This window comes from Psittacula echo (assembly GCF_963264785.1).
Source record: "Psittacula echo genome assembly, chromosome: 4".
NCBI lineage: Eukaryota > Metazoa > Chordata > Aves > Psittaciformes > Psittacidae > Psittacula > Psittacula echo.
In genome coordinates this window covers 88,877,156-88,894,094 of record NC_137738.1, presented here as the reverse complement: position 1 = coordinate 88,894,094, position 16,939 = coordinate 88,877,156, and the positions used below count along the sequence as shown (strand labels likewise).

General features: G+C 40.7%; 1 protein-coding gene across 1 annotated transcript in view; it reads right to left on the bottom strand.

Annotated features, from left to right (window-relative positions):
* The window catches only part of TPO (thyroid peroxidase), a gene marked incomplete at its 5' end in the record, with an annotated part of 42,812 nt that extends 28,615 nt beyond the window's left edge, over positions 1 to 14,197 (bottom strand). The window contains 4 exons of the mRNA XM_080615927.1: positions 3,046 to 3,178; positions 5,067 to 5,236; positions 7,145 to 7,226; positions 14,104 to 14,197. Coding sequence (XP_080472053.1) covers positions 3,046 to 3,178; positions 5,067 to 5,236; positions 7,145 to 7,226; positions 14,104 to 14,197 — 479 coding nt within the window. The remainder of the gene's footprint in view (positions 1 to 3,045; positions 3,179 to 5,066; positions 5,237 to 7,144; positions 7,227 to 14,103) is intronic.
* Between the last annotated feature and the right edge of the window lie 2,742 nt (positions 14,198 to 16,939).

The window sequence follows — 16,939 nt, the reverse complement described above, 5'->3', positions numbered from 1 at the left end:
GTACCATACAGCTTTATAGAGTAGTCAGATTCAATTACTACACATTCTGTATTTGGGAAATGAGACTTTTCATTCACTTGTGAAATACTGGAATTGCAAAGTTTGGGTTTTGTTTTGGCTCCCTTAGAAGGAACCTGGAGGTTTAAGATGTAATTCACTATCCAGACTTACGTATTTTAAATGTTATTTTAATGTCCTGCCTAGTTTCAGGTAGAAAGATGAATGCCATATGGCAATTTATTAAATGGATATTGCCATATTTTACATTCTGTGAGCTTCCATGGACATAAATTCTGGCAAACATGAAAGATTTCTGAAAAATAAGCCAACTACTAAACTGAACAGCAGTACTGAAGCAACTATCCTAAAGGGAACATCTTAATTCCATGTTATAATCAATGGATTTAGCTAGGACTGCTCTTTCCTTCCACTAAATGAGCCATATTTGTACCCTTAACTCTGATGGTACTAGAGCTTCAGAGTAAGCATCAGCTCCTCACCTGATGAAATGGTAAATGAAACAACATGAAATAGAAATGCTGCAGATAAAATGCCACAGATAAAATGCCTTGTAGCTGCACAAATATTAGGCATACAAAAAGTAATCTAGTCATCTAAGCACCTGTCCACCAAGGCAGAGAGATAGATAACTCCTGGAAGCCATTCTATCATTCCATCCTATTTCTCACTATTAGGAACAGCCAAAGCTGCAGCCTTGCAGTAGACATATAACTACCCTTCAGAAAGCTAAGATTAGGTGAGGTTAATTGCACTGTGAGATTCCATTCCTTTAGCACCTGTAGCTCCTTCACCTTTGAACCCCTTTCATTGCACTACACACTAAAAAAACTACACAGATCAATGCTAGTTATCTGGGGTAAAAAATGATGAAAAATAGTTATCTGACCATGCCTGTCTCCTTTATACTTAAAATAATGCTGTGAATTTGTTTTGCTTATTATACACACGTACGTCTTCAGGCAGAAAGAAAAGTAAAATCTGTTGATATCTGTTACTAGTAAAAGTGGATAATGACTCTGCTGCAAACCTCTGATGTCATGTTGACATCCTCTGTGAAGGCTGTGTTTATGTTATTCTGTAACAGATTTGTTCTAGGAAGTTCACACTAAACCAAACTAATCTCAGAGCTGTGGAATAAATAATTTGTAATCTATCTGATCTGTCCCAAATATGTGAACTAACCAAGTAAAACATCTGTGAAAAATTCCCATGCTAACTTATCAATAAGTTCAAATACACTTTTTTTATAAGTAAACAATTAACTCCACTGTGAATTTTGGTTTTAAACTTCACCTATGAAAAGCAGCATTTGCTGATCTACAGCACAGCTGCACATTCCTACTGGGTGACAAAAATAACAAATACAGCATAAGTCCTGATATGTTTTCTGTCTGAAAGTGGCAGCTGTAAAGCAAGGAAAAGTACAGACTGGTACTTCATTTAATGTTTGAAGTATTTGAAGCTGGCTTACATTGTAGAATACGTTGTTTACATCATAGTGTAATGGGCTTCTTAAGCTGATTTATTTCAGTAAAGCCTGAGGTATTTCAAGGGGCTCATGAAGTTTTACACTTACTATTTTTTTTTTTTTTTCCTTTAAACACCCTTAAACAGGTGTTTAAAGAGTCTGAAATGCCACCATATATGAGCGCTGGGTTTAAACACCAATTTGGTGCAAGCATAACTGTATAAAAAGTAGAACACAGTGACTACAGACTAACCAGACTCAACGCATCATATTTGTCCTACCCAGCTGAAATCCCTATTCGCATCCTAGTGTTGTCAGAGGCATTGAAGAGAAAAAAGCTTTACCTTATCCACAGCAGACTGAATTTCTCTCCATCTTTGGAGAGTCAGACTATGGTTGCCATGCTGGCAAATTAAGAGCTTCAGACATGTGCCTATGTTCAGCTGCATGAATCTTGGCCAATGTATTCAAGCCCTGATGGAGTTTCCAGTGCAAATATTATACTAGATGTTAGTTCAGATTCTAAGCAACTCTGCAAGTGCCTGGAGGAAATTATGGATATCCACATAGTTAGATTTATAAGATCGATGCATATCAGGTTGTGTTTTTTCAACAAAGGGCGAGCCTATCATCAGGAATATTCCTTGCAAATGACTTGTGATGTAGCAAAACGGATTCATCTCATAAAGCCAGAATGATGGAATAATAAAACTACATAATTTTACTTATGTAGTTCATTCACTACGTTGCAGGGTGTCTTACACTGTGCAATGCTAACAACTTTCCATTTACAGCTCTGTAGTCCTTCACTTGTAAACACTACAGTCTGCTTTTCAGTTTGTGACCTTACGTGTGTGTATCCAAAGGCTGCTGAGAATAAATATTGTTTACCCTTGTATTCTTTGCTCTCCTTCTCAGTTTTAGACCCCTATTGCATTAGAGGATTCTAAAAATATAGTTACATCTGTTATGTTGGGTTTTGCAGGAAACAATAGCCACATATATTAGGTAACAAGTAAATAGTAGTAAATAATAATAATTCAGATAGCCAATAAGCATATAGTTATATAAATAGACATATAAAACCAAATATATTCTCCAGAATTTTTAGGTGCATGTTTGTTAAATATTAAGGTTGTGGGAAAATATGAAAATGAGATTTTATTTTTGTTCCTTGTGAATTAATTATATTTTCCTGCTCAACATAATTTTATCAAATGCAATAAAAAATGAATGCTGGGTTAGTATTCAGCCTGTTTAATTTGTATAGAAAAAGACTGTATAGAATCAGTCCTCCCTAAATTTAAAGTTCCTTACATAATATCAAAGCCTTTATAGGGAAAACCTGTCTGCAAATGTTAGTGTGCCAAAGTTTAGATGAAGAGGTTTTTCCTCTGGGAGTTTCAGAAGTACCTCATTTAGAGATGTATGGATGCCAAATGTAGCTGATTGAGGTTATCCTCCCTGCCCAGTTTTTCTAGCAAAAAGTAAACATAGCTTCTTGAGTTTAAAGAATAAGAAAGAAGTTTGCAGGGCACAATTCTTATATTACATACCTGTTATTGCAGGCACCAGTGATGAGTCGGTATTTATTAGCTACGCAATTGTTTGGACATTTTGGTGGCAACATATAAGGCAGGCATCCAGAAATATTAGCAATTGTAGTGAGTAGATCAGCTGATAAAAGATCTGAAATCAAGAAACCAAACAAGCGATTTGCTCTACTGCTATAGGAGAAAAGGCATCATTGTCAGATACTACTACAGGATCCCTTCTCTTCTTCCTAGGAAAGAGGACTTTGTGAGAAGTGTTGCAGGAAGCAGTCTTGGGGACTTAGAGGAAACAGAAGGTGAAAGGAGAGAGCTGTTTTTATTATTTGATGCATAGAGAATGAGAAGAAAGTAGTCTAGCCATAGCTAACCTGCTCCTTTTTCTCCTCTTTTAAACTGCCCTCTCCTTCCTTCTTTCCCTGCATTGTAGTCATATCACTTGACTGGTCCCTGTGCTTACAGCAAAGGTGTAAAAAATGCCATTCAAGAACAGAAATACATACCAAGGAGGAAGAATGTGGAACTGGAAAGATTCAGAAATTTAGACTCTACAACTATATAATTGTGTGGAGTGGAAGAGGCTCAGAATTGTTAGCTAGAATGTGGAAGCTAGGTAAGATCGGACCTCTATATCAGTAGACAGCATGTTATTAATATCTTTTTAATATGATCCCAGTGAGCATTCTGCTGATGAAGGACAAAGTCACAATACTGTGTAAGCTTCAGAGAGCTGGCACACTCCCTTGCCCACGCATGCATGTGAATGCATGTATGGCCAGTTGCAGGTAGAAGTACAGATGAAAGAGGAGCAAGAACCTTGATGAACTCAGAGATTTTTTTGCCATTCAAAAGGACTGTAAACATCACATCCTGAAAGAAAATGGTAGAGTAAGCATCTAAGTCTTGTCCTTGTCTCCCCACTGGTCACCCAGTCCTACCACTTACCTGTTCTGCCCACTCAATTCTGAAATGAACTGCTTTATTTTGAAACTGCATCACAAGGGAAATAATTGTGTCTCTTGATATTGAATTGAATGTCTGTGTATATATAAATATATGCACACACACATATAGGTATACTTTTAATTCTATAGATGTCCTATTAGTTTAGTAAGCTAGATGTTTCTGCAAGATAAAAATATAATAAACTAACTGTGGACCTTTACGTTTGTCTACAGCACTCTAATGATTCCATATCTTGAAAATAATGTCATGTTATAACACTAAGAGAATACACATTATAATTGTACAGTTCATGCTGCTGCAAATGACAGAATTAAATTACGGAAAACCAGCTAAGTGTTTCTAAATTTTTGAGCCTTCCAGACACTAAACAGGAATCTTGAAATTAACCTCTAGTTAACAGCAACAAGAACTTTACCTTACTTAGAAATTATATATAATTGAATTTTCTGGACTACCTCTCTCGCTTTCTCCATCTAACAGAAAACCCCAACATTTAAAATAGAAGCAAAGTGGAAATAAATGTGTAACAGCAATGCATTATAAAATCAGTTTTGGAAATAAGAAAGTATTTTCTTGAAAGAGGGATATTAATAAGGCCATCAATGTCCAGAGGAAGTCTACTGAAAATATCATAGATGGATAGAAATCATATTATTTTATTTGTAGACCCTAGGCCCCGGATGCACTAAAGCCAAAGTGCTGGGGAAGATAGATATTTCACTGAAAACAAGAAGCTTGCAACACTGCAGACATGAAAGCTGGTTTATAGGCAATACAAAAATACAATTATGAGTTCACAGGATTCCAATAGCATAGTGCTGCTTTCCTCAACTGTAGGAACACAACCCACTCTCCAGCAAAGAAAAATGTGAACTACTGATTAGTGCTCTACTGAGGTGCTTTTAAGACCAAAAGAGAGGGCATCCTTGTCCCAGGGTGTAGACAAGATATGTACTCCTGCCAATGGTAAAATAAAAGTGAATCTAACCAAACTTTAATCTAAAAGACAACATTCAGAAAATCAACAGGGGTTTTTGCCAATGTCAGTGTACTATATTTACCAGTTGGATGCAATGAGCGTTTGTGCTTCTGGCAAACCTTTTGTTTCAGCACTTGAATTGACATTTCCATTCGTTCAGCTGCTTGGGAAATATCTTGACTCTCTTGTTCAGGAAATTTTGAGAAAGCCAGCAGCAAGGCAGGAGCTGATATTCCCCTTCCTTGGATATTTCTATAATTGAGATTAAAAAAACAAAGTTTTTTTTTAATATATAACATTTTAGAACTTGTTTGTGGCTGTATCTTTCTATGTTGGATATGCTCCGAGTTTAAGATATATTTTGATTGAAGAGTATGCTGGGAAAGCATAGAAGAAGACAACTTTGTGACCTTGTTCTGCAAGGAAAATTCTGGAAAGGGAAAGTGTCCTTCCATGGTGCATATATGCAGGGTTAAGATTATGAGAAGCCTTAGGATGAGACAGAAACTGTTGGGATGGACAGAGATGGCAGCACGAAGTAGCTGGGAAGACCTTATTTGGGATAATACAAGACTCCTACTATAGATACATTGAAGTGAGTAGGTTTTGCTTTCATGCAATATTTAATATGAAATACAATCTCAGTCATTGCAGGTAGATTCACAAATGCTTCAGCACTTAGGAGTCAAGCAATTGCAGTTCATGATAGAGACATGTCTCCTGCCAGAGACTGTCCAAGCACCTGCCTTGCACTGACTAGTTGTGTATGGCATACATACTAATTTCAGCAATTGGTTTAGTAGGGCTTCATTAGACAGTTATGTGGCTATATATGTTAGTTTACAGCCTGGCCTTACCTCTAACTTTAAGTAGCCCAGGTTTGATGAGGTAATGTCTGTAACATAAACTTAAACAATAAATATATGAAAAATCCTTTTTACTGTGAGGGTAGTCAGATACTGCAACAGGCTGCCCAGAAAGGTTGTGAAGCCTCCATCTTTGGAGATACTCAAAGCCCAAATGGACAGTGTGCTGAGCAATCTGCTCCAGCTGACCGTGTTCTGAAAATAGTACTGGCCTACATGGTTTCCAGATCTCTCTCAACTGCTTTGTGATTCACTACAAGATTTATTTTTTACTCAGCATGGGTTGTCTTACCACTGCCTTTTCATTGGCAGAGGAGCCTTGAGAAAAGAGCATCAGGGAGAACTTCCTTTTTAGCTGGAAGTCCCAAGTCCTAAACTGATTCTTACAGCTTAGAAAAAAAACACTCCAGTCTATTCCATTTCCAGACATGGCCACAGGTTGCAGACATCCCTGAGGTTGAATGGTTAATTTTTTTAGACTCCTGGCTAGTCATCTTGCAGCATTTTCATTCTTATAAGGAGATCACTCTCATAGCATAACTCAGTCACAAGGGAGCTTTCCTTAAGTTGTTCGCTACCCACAGTTCAAGATAAATGTTTTATTTCCTTTTCTTTATCCTTTCATTACATCTGGTTTAGATGGAAAGAGAAACGTGAAACTCACTTTAACAGTCCCATTTAAGGCAATAGGGGTTTGACACATGCCATAGGAATTGCTCCCATTTCACTCTGCACTAGAAAAAAGATTATTAATGTTCAAAATCACATAATGTTCATAAAATTACAATTTCGTGAGCCACGTTAATGGAATGTGGTGTGCTGTTTAGATCAGAAAAACATTCCTGTTTATTTTCATATTTTTTATTTTTCTCACATTTTAAGAGAGCAATTTATGTCCAATTTTAATGGACATATTTATTATTATTAATGGACATATTTATTAATATATATTATATATAAATTATGTCCAATTTATGTCCAATTAATGGAGCAATTTGCTCCATCCTTGGCGGTGTTCAAGTCCAGGCTGGACAGAGCCTTGGGTGACATGGTTTAGTGTGAGGTGTCCTTGCCCATGGCAGGGGGCTTGGAACTAGATGATCTTAAGTCCCTTTTCAACCCTAACTGTTCTATGGTTCTATGATTCTGTGTGGTGATAACACACAAGGTTATATTGATTCAAGTGATCATAAACATAATCTATACATTTTCTCAAAGAAACAGACTGATCTCAAACTTCCCTGGTATAAAAGGTTTTTGCTGAATAAATCCTTTACTATTTTTTTTTCTTTACCTTCTCAGTGCATAATGTGCAGCATAATCCACTAGAGTAGAGCCCTGTTGGATAGCCTCAGTAATGCAGTTATCTTCAGTTTCTTCTCAGTAGGGGAAAAAAATAAAAGAAATAGGAATATATTATTCAATAATTTACATTTAAAACATATACAGGTTTGTAATATTAAAATATGCCTAATTTTTCCCTTTAAAAATAATCTCCATATTTTAGTGTTCATGAAATTAATGTTGTGGCTTCTGACCTTTCTGAAAGATTAGGCATGGGTAGTAAACCAATTCTTCCCTAATTTATTTGGCTTGAAAAGTTAGACTTTCCTTCTGTTTTTTCCGATATAAATCCAGCTGTGCACATGTTAAGTAGTAACAAACATAACAAACATGGTCTAGCTGAAACGTGTTTTGTATATACAATTATGATTATTAGGTTTCAGATGTATTTTTCATTAAACTGTCCTTCGATTGATGGCACAAATCTGAGCCTCCCTCACAGGTATTATGAGCTGGCCTGAGCCACATGAAGAATTCAAGTCAATCTTCAGGTATAATTAACAAACTTTAAAAACTTCTGGGACCTGACAAATGCATGAAAGCCTTATTCTCATTTCTCCACATATGTTTGACGGAAAGATATATGTGAACCTATTAATAGTTCAGCTGTGCTATTTTGCATGGTCCTATCGTGGAACACAGATCATTCCTCTTTGGTGTACATCTAGCTTTATATTAAATGAATCAGTCATATTTAAAGCCCAACAGTTTATTTCTGTACTTTGTGGGATCACCCATTTTTTTTCTTAGACAATGACTCATAAATAATAATAGATCACTAACAACCATTTATGTGCAATTGCTCATCATTTATATACAGTGCAATTTTAGGTGACATATTTTGCTGTAGTTCATGTTGTGCTGTTTTTGTGATTTATTTTTTGAATAGGTCTCTCAGCGGAAGGGACAATAATGTGTGATGAGGAGTAATCTTTCGTAGGCAAAATTCTAGTTCACTCTACTAAATATCTTTTCAGCATCTAAGTATAGCAGAAGTTATTTCTCTCACCTGTGTGTGATAACGATGAATTGTTTAAAGTTAAACTTCAGATTTCTGTTACATTTGAAAACTCTTTTTTGAGACTATGTTAAAAACCAAGACTGATCCTTGTAGGCCATACAACAGCTAATTATTTTAGAAATTAATATTGGATTATTTTTAGAAATTTTAGGAGGTTTACATCCAAGAAATATATTATGCTCACAGTATTGTTCATCATGTGATATTGACTCAGACTGATCTAATAGAGAAGTACCTGCTGTACTTGAATTCCATTGCTTCTTTCCTTTTCTACTGAGAAGCATGATTTTGTTACAAATGCAATGTCTCAAAAATGTGGTTCTTACAGTAATAAACATTATCTTGTATTGTTCCCATTATCTTGTATTGTTCCCATCAGACCAAAAGACACTTACTATAAAAAAAACCCTATGCAGTCCATCACAGTATCACAGTATGTTAGAGATTGGAAGGGACCTCAAAAGATCATCTAGTCCAATCCCCCTGCCGGAGCAGGAACACCTAGATAAGGTTACACAGGAATGTGTCCAGGCGGGTTTTGAATGTCTCCAGAGAAGGAGACTCCACAACCTCCCTAGGCAGCCTGTTCCAATGTTCTGTCACCCTCACTGAGAAGTTTCTTCTCAAGTTTAAGTGGAACCTCTTGTGTTCCAGTTTATACCCATTACCCCTTGTCTTATCATTGTTTGCCATTGAGAAGAGCCTGGCTCCATCCTCATGACACTCCCCCTTTATATATTTATATACACTAATAAGGTCCCCCCGCAGTCTCCTCTTCTCCAAACTATAGAGACCCAGCTCCCTCAGCCTTTGCTCATAAGGGAGATGCTCCACTCCCTTAATCATCTTAGTTGCCCTGCGCTGGACTCTCTCCAGCAGGTCTCTGTCCTTCTTGAACTGAGGGGCCCAGAACTGGACACAATATTCCAGATGCGGTCTCACCAGGGCAGAGTAGAGGGGAAGGAGGACCTCTCTCGACCTACTGACCACCCCCCTTCTAATACACTCCAGGATGCCATTGGCCTTCTTGGCCACAAGGGCACAGTGTTGGCTCATGGTCATCCTGCCATTCACTAGGACCCCCAGGTCCCTCTCCCCTACACTACTCTCTAACAGGTCATTCCCCAACCTATATTGGAACCTGGGGTTGTTCCTGCCCAGATGCAGGACTCTACACTTTCCCTTGTTATATTTCATCAAGTTTCTCCCTGCCCAACTCTCCAGCCTGTCCAGGTCTCGCTGGATGGCAGCACAGCCTTCTGGCGTGTCAGCCACTCCTCCCAGCTTAGTGTCATCAGCAAACTTGCTGACAGTACACTCAATTCCCTCATCTAAATCATTGATGAATATATTAAATAATACTGGTCCCAATACTGACCCTTGAGGCACTCCACTAGATACAGGCCTCCAACTGGACTCCGCCCCATAGACTACAACTCTCTGGCTTCTGTCCTTCAGCCAGTTCGCAGTCCATCTCACTACCTGATCATCCAGGCCACACTTCCTCAATTTAGCTATGAGGATGCTGTGGGAGACTGTGTCAAATGCTTTGCTGAAGTCAAGGTAGACCACATCCACCGCTCTGCCATCATCCATCCACAATGTTATTTCCTCATAAAAGGCTATGAGGTTGGTCAAGCATGACTTCCCCTTGGTAAAGCCATGTTGACTGCCCCTCATAACCCTCTTATCCTTGATATGCCTTAAGATGGCATCAAGGATAAGGTGTTCCATCACTTTCCCAGGGATGGAGGTGAGGCTGACCGGTCTATAGTTACCCGGGTCCTCCTTCTTGCCCTTTTTGAAGACTGGAGTGACATTTACTTTCCTCCAGTCCTCAGGCACCTCTCCCGTTTCCCAAGACTTGGCAAAGATGATGGAGAGTGGTCTAGCAATGACTTCCGCCAGTTCCCTCAGCACCCGCGGGTGCATCCCATCTGGACCCATGGATTTATGGATGTCCAGATTGCTCAACTGGTCCCTAACCCATTCATCATGGACTAAGGCAAACCGCTCCAGTGACCTGACTTCATCTGAGGTCTCAGGAGTACAGGGCTCTTCAGGACTGCCTCCAGCAGAGTAGACAGAGACAAAGAAGGCATTCAATAACTCTGCCATCTCAGTATCTTCTGTCACCAGGGCACCCATCCCATTCACCAGTGGGCCAACCTTGCCTCTGGTGTTAGTTTTATCAGCCATGTATTTGAAAAAGCTCTTTCTGTTGTCCTTGACCCCTCTCGCCAGATTTAATTCTAAGGAGGCCTTAGCCATCCTAGCTGCCTTCCTACATCCTCTAGCAGCAGCCTTATATTCCTCCCAAGTGGCCAGCCCCTCCTTCCATGACCTGTAAACTCTCCTCTTCCACTTGAGCATACCCAGCAGTTCCTTAGTTAGCCACGCAGGTCTCCTGGCCTTCTTCCTTGACTTCCTACGTGTCGGGATGCTCTGCTCTTGAGCTTGGAATAAGCAATTCTTGAATGTCAACCAACTATCTTGGGCCCCTTTACCTTCAAGCAGCCTTGCCCATGGGATTTCCTCTAGCAATTGCTTGAAAAGGCCAAAGTTTGCCCTGCTAAAGTCCAGGGTTGCAATTCTACTTGCTATTCTACTGGTCCTAGCACACAACATCCTGAATTCCACCATCTCGTGGTCGCTGCAACCAAGGCAGCCCTCAACCTTTACTGCTTCGACCAGACCCTCCTTGTTAGTGAGGATGAGATCCAGCAGCACTCCTCTCCTGGTTGGCTGATCCACCATTTGCATGAGGAAGTTATCCTCCATACACTGGAGGAACCTCCTGGACTGTGGCTGGGTTGCTGAGTAGTCCTTCCAGCAAACATCAGGGAAATTAAAATCCCCCATGACAACCATGGCCTGTGACTGTGAGGCCGCTCTCAGCTGCCTGTAGAAGGCCTCGTCAACTTCCTCACCCTGATCTGGTGGCCTGTAACAGACACCCACAACAGTATCACCCCTGCCAGCCTGCCCCTTAATTCTCACCCACAGACTCTCAACTCGCTCGTCCTCTGTCCCTGGACAGAGCTCAGTACATTGCAGCTGCTCTCGCACATAAAGAGCAACCCCACCACCCCGCCTGGCTGGCCTGTCTTTCCTGAAAAGGACATAGCCCTCCATGAGTATATTCCAGTCATGTGAGCTGTCCCACCACGTCTCTGTAATTGCCACCAGATCATAATCTCCTGACTTAACACAGGTCTCCAAATCCTCCTGCTTATTTCCCATGCTGCACGCATTGGTGTATAGGCATTTCAAGGAGGGAGCTGAGCTCACCAATTTCACCCTAGGATTATAGGAGGCCTCCCAGTCTTCTTCAATTCTAGAGTGCTGCCCCACTGGGGCAAGCCCAGCTACAACCCCATCCCCCTTCGAATCTAGTTTAAAGCTCTCCAAATGAGCCCTGCTAATTCGTGCCCCAGCATCCTTTTGCCTCTGTGAGTTAAACTTTTCCCACGTGCCATCATCCGGACTGGAGCCTTATAAAACCAGCTGTTATCAAAGAACCCAAAGCCCTGCCTAAAGCACCAGTCTCGTAGCCAATTGTTTACGGATTGAATTTTCCCATTCAGTCCCACATCATCACCAGAAGATGGAAGAAGCGAGGAGAAGATCACTTGAGCCCCAGACTCTTTCACCATCCGCCCCAAGGCCCTGTAGTCTTTCTTCATCCCCCTCAGACTGCGGGAAGCAGCTTCCCCCCCACCTGTCTGGAAGACCAGCAGCGGGTAGTAGTCTCTCGGGTGCACCAGGCTGGGGAGCGCCTTGGTGATATCCCTGATCCAGGCTCCAGGCAGACTACACACTTCCCTATGATGAGGGTCAACTCTGCATATCGGGCCCTCTGTTCCTCTCAGAAGGGAATCACCTACAACAATGATTTTTCTTTCTTTCTTGTCAGAGGCAGTCTTGAGGCGTGAAGTCGACTGCCTTTTCCTATGTGACCTTGTAGTCTGGCCTTGCACCACATCCTCACTTACCTCTCCATCAAGATCCAGGGCCCCAAACCTATTACTGAGGGGCACCTGGGGAAGCAGGGCAGGAAGGGAGGAAGGTTGCCCACGGTTCCAAACTGGAACTTGCTTCCAGTCCTCATCGTCTTTTTGGTCCCTTACCTCTGCGCGACAGCTACAGAGCAGGGGCTGTCTCGGGTCATCCCCCTCTGTCTGAGAGGACAGGGGGTCCATCCCCTTGTGGGGGGTATCTCCCTGGCACCGTTCCTGCTGACATGCTAGGGAGTTACTCCACCAGTCGATCTCCCTTTCACAGTCCCTGATGTCCTCAGCCTCTCGACCTCCTCCTTAAGTTCTGCCACCAATCTAAGCAGATCTTCTACCTGCTCACACCTCACACAGGTGGAATGCTGGCCTCCCTCCCTCGGCAGCAGCAGGCTCTGGCACTCCCTGCAGCCAGAGACCTGAACAGCCACGGTTTGGGGCAGGGTCTCTGTCTGAGTTGCTACAGTCTCCTTACTGCAAGCTCTCCTTCTGGAGGCGACCATATTGGTCAGCAGTCTGAGACACCAGCAACAGAGTCCACAACACAACCTGCTTGTTCCTCCCTGCGCCCGGTGGCCAGCGACCGGTCGCTGCCCTCCCAAAGGCTCTTTCAAGGCAAGGGGCAGGGGTGCGGTCGCCGTTACCGCGGGAACGCCCCCTGCCACGTCAGCCGCTCTCTCGCAAGGGCTGCTGGGGCTTCGGGGATCGGGAGATGTCGGGAATCGCGATGTCTCTGCGCTGTCCCCTCTGCTTTTCCTAATCTCTTCTGACCCTCGTGGTCTCTGAAGCGTGCCAGCTCCGGCTCTAGCTGTGCTAGCTCCGATCAGCTGACTGCTCATCATCCTTTCTGTTTAGTTAGTCCATATATATTTATTTTGTTTTAACTAACATACTATATAACTTCATTTTAGATCGTGTCTTTCCAAACAATTAATGCAGAAGCTCTAGCTAAAGAATCCACTATGGAAAAATATGATTCCCTGTTTCACATTGACGGTCCAAAACAGATTTCCCATTGGAAGAAAGGGCTTGGGGATTGTTTTTTTTTGTTTGCTTGTTTTTTTGTTTGCTTGTTTATTTTACAATAGAAATTTATGTTATTTGAATTATACACCAACTTAAGGTGAAAACTTTCCTAAGGAGCCATATCACCACCCCTTTTGAATCATATCCAGCTATATAATTTAAGAGAATTTAAAGGCTGAAATCCCGATTCTTCACCATTGCTCCCTTTAATGTAAAATTGGTCTCTGAAGGATTCTCTTAAAATTCTACCTAGTAACTCATATATCTTTAATCTATTAAATTTAACTAATTTAGATAGAAAAGATACAAATAAAATAGCTCTCATGTTTAAAATGTCAAGAGTACATTGTTTGAACATAGGTATTACTGCAATCTGAGATGCTCTAAAATCTCCCTGGTGTCTGCAGAGTGCCCGCAAAGGACCCACAGAAAACGTGTGCTCTCACAGGCCAGCAACAGAGTGCCAGTTGGGACATCCTACAGCAAAGGAATCTAGCCCAGGATGACTGAACGTAGTGATTGGCAGTTTGGGAAAGAAATCCAGCAGTCATGCTTGTAAACATGTCACCTGACATGAATGTCACTAAGAAAGTAAAATCACTCCCAGTCAAAGAATACATAATTGAGATACATTATACATACAAATTTTTCCTTTCTGAATTTATGAAGCTGCATTTTAAAAGAAAACATCCATGGAATAATTCTCACAGAAGTCAGATAGTGTATTTTGCACATAAAAAGAGATTAAGCTAAACTGCCATTGCTAAACTGTCTGCAGTGCCCATGTATTTTCAGCTTAACAGTAGTAGTCGACAAAAGAAAATAACATGCATTTTTTCTGTTACTTACCAAAGAGGATATCTTTGCCTAGCTGAAGGAAAGAAAACAAAGCAGCTGTGAAGGCTATAGCTGCTGAAAATCCCAAAATAATGAACACTTTCATCTACAAGAAAGAAGAGATAATTGTTGACAAAGTACATACCTTCATCTTCTAATTATAAGGCATATTATAAATATTTCATGCATATGGCAAATTTTACTTTAGAATTTGTTTTGTAGCCTCATGTTTGACTATGTTTTTGAAGTTCAAAATACTAATTTTTAGAAAAAGCTGTAATTCAGTTTCTCTTTTTTCCCTCATGACTTTTTCTCACTTTTAAGAAACTTCTAGCACAAGGAAATACATCACTTTATTTTATAGCACCATATGTTCTGACAATATTAGCAACACTTTGTTTATATATTACAAATTCAGCAACATTTTACCATTCATTTTAAACTTCTCTGTGCACTAACATGATTTGACTGTAACTTAGTCATTGCACATGAGATAGTGAAACTGGCAAAATTAAAAATATCAATCAGACCCCTCTACACTCCTATCCATGTATAACTGTAGTATCAAGCACAATGAATATGCTCACATGGCTAATGTGAGCTACATTCTCTATTTCAGTACATTGATTTTCTGGTAGTTATTACAGCAATGTAAATATATAAACTATCCAATAGATAACATTTTTCACATGCAATATGTTGATTAGAGATTGAAAGACTTAAAATATCTTTAGCTCTGTAGTCCATCAGCATGAAATAATAATTATATAAATAAAGAATAATATTATTCATAAATAATAATAACTAAAAATTCAGGGATGCAATATTGCCCCTAGAAACTCAATATGAAAACAGCCATCCTTTTTACATTTCGTGAGTTAATATGATGAATTTCTTTTGGAAAATGACAAGCAAAAGCTTTATAGTCTGACCTTTTGTCTGTTGAGGAGATTTTCTTCCACAGTTCTGTACCTTATTGATGGCAGTAACTGTTCTGAAATATGAATGTGAAGCACTTTCCAAGGGCCCAGCTTATGCTATCGGCTTTATGCACTGCTACTCACTCAAGCTTTAACAGTGCAAATGATTTCAAAATCTTTTTGGTCATGCTGTGTACCCACAAAGCAGAAACTAACATTAATGCTTGACTTCATTATTATTGTCCTGCTAGACACCAAGAGCTATTAATGTAGACAGTTCTGATATCACAGTTGTTTTCATGGAAATGTGAAGGACAAATATTCAGACTGAAAAAAAAAAAATATTGCCATGTTATGGAGAAAAGTAAATTCATAGAATCATGGAATAGTTCAGGTTGAAAGGAAGGTTAAAGATCATTCGATCCCCCTGCCGTCGGTGGGGACACCTTCCACTAGACCAGGTTGCTCAAAGCCTCATCCAACCTGCGCCAGTGTCTTGCAACCCTCACAGGAAAGAACTTCCTAATACCTAATCTAGATCTCTGTTCTTTCAGTTTAAAGCCATTCCTCCTTGTCCTGTCACTACATGCCCTTGTAAAGAGTCCCTCTCCAGATTTCTTGTAGGCACTTCCTTTAGGTAGGCTGCTCTAAGGTCTCCCCAGAGCTTTCTCTTCAGGTTAAACAACCCTAGCTCTCTCAGCCTGTCTTCATAGGAGAGGTGCTCCAGCCCTTTGAGCCTGTTCGTGGCCCTCCTCTGGACATGCTCAAACAGGTCCATGACTTTCTTACGCTGGAAGCACCAGAGCTGAATGCAATACTCATACAATTTTTTTGTACTTTCCAACATACACTGGGGTGGTTGAAGTCCCCCATAAGGGCCAGGGTTTGTGAACAAGGCCATTTCTATCTGTCTATACAGGGCCTCATCCACTCAGTCTTTCCAGTCAGGCGGCCTGTACCTGACGCCCACTATAATGTCACCTGTCTGTGGCCTTCCTTTAACCCTGACCCATAAGCTCTCAGTCAGCAACTCATCCATCCCCAGAGAGCATTTCATGCACTCAGCTGTTCATTGACATAGAAGGTGACAACCTTGTCCTTATCTTCCCCACCTAAAAAGCCTGTAACCTTCTATTCTAACACTCCAATCATAGGAACCATCACACCATGTCTCCATGATGCCAGTAAGATCATAGCTCTGCAGGGTGCACACATCTCTAACTGCTCTTGTTTATTCTAGATGCTATGTGCGTTTGCATAGAGGCATTTAAGTTGGGCCCACTATAAAACTGACTTACTGGCTGGAGTGGCTGGAATTCCTTTGTGCTGCTATCCAGAGGCTCTCCTGCTGACCTGTGATACTCATCCAGGCTCTGGGCATCCTTTGCTGGCACTGGCATCAAACTAGTAGAAGGGTGACGGATTGAGGTTCCCCTCCTGCAGCAACACAAAATTCTGGGTACACTTTTCATTAGTTCTCTTTGTCAATGTATTTGACAAGAAAGTAACTTTGTGTTCTATTTCATGCATTCTAGTATTGGCGCTTTACAAAAATGACGTTTTAAACTCAGATTATATCCCTCTGACTGTGCACCAGCTTTCTTGCAACACTTCTCGTTTTGTTCTCTCAAATTATTTCAACCTTTTGAGTTACCCACTTTTATTTAGTTACACTTTCCAACCCTATTGCTGCTTCTAAAGTCAGTATTTTGACCTAGTGAATCTATTTCACTGGATGCTTTTTTCAGTTCCTATATAGGCAGACATATCAGAATAAATGCTGGAATTACTATTGAGGATTCCCTAATTTAATTTTGCTGGTCTCAACAGGGAGATCACAAGGTGGAGCCAAAGATCAGTGTTTTGATCTCTGCCATAGGTAATAAGTAAAGTAGGGGTCGGGTAGCAGGGAGCATACTGAAGCTCGT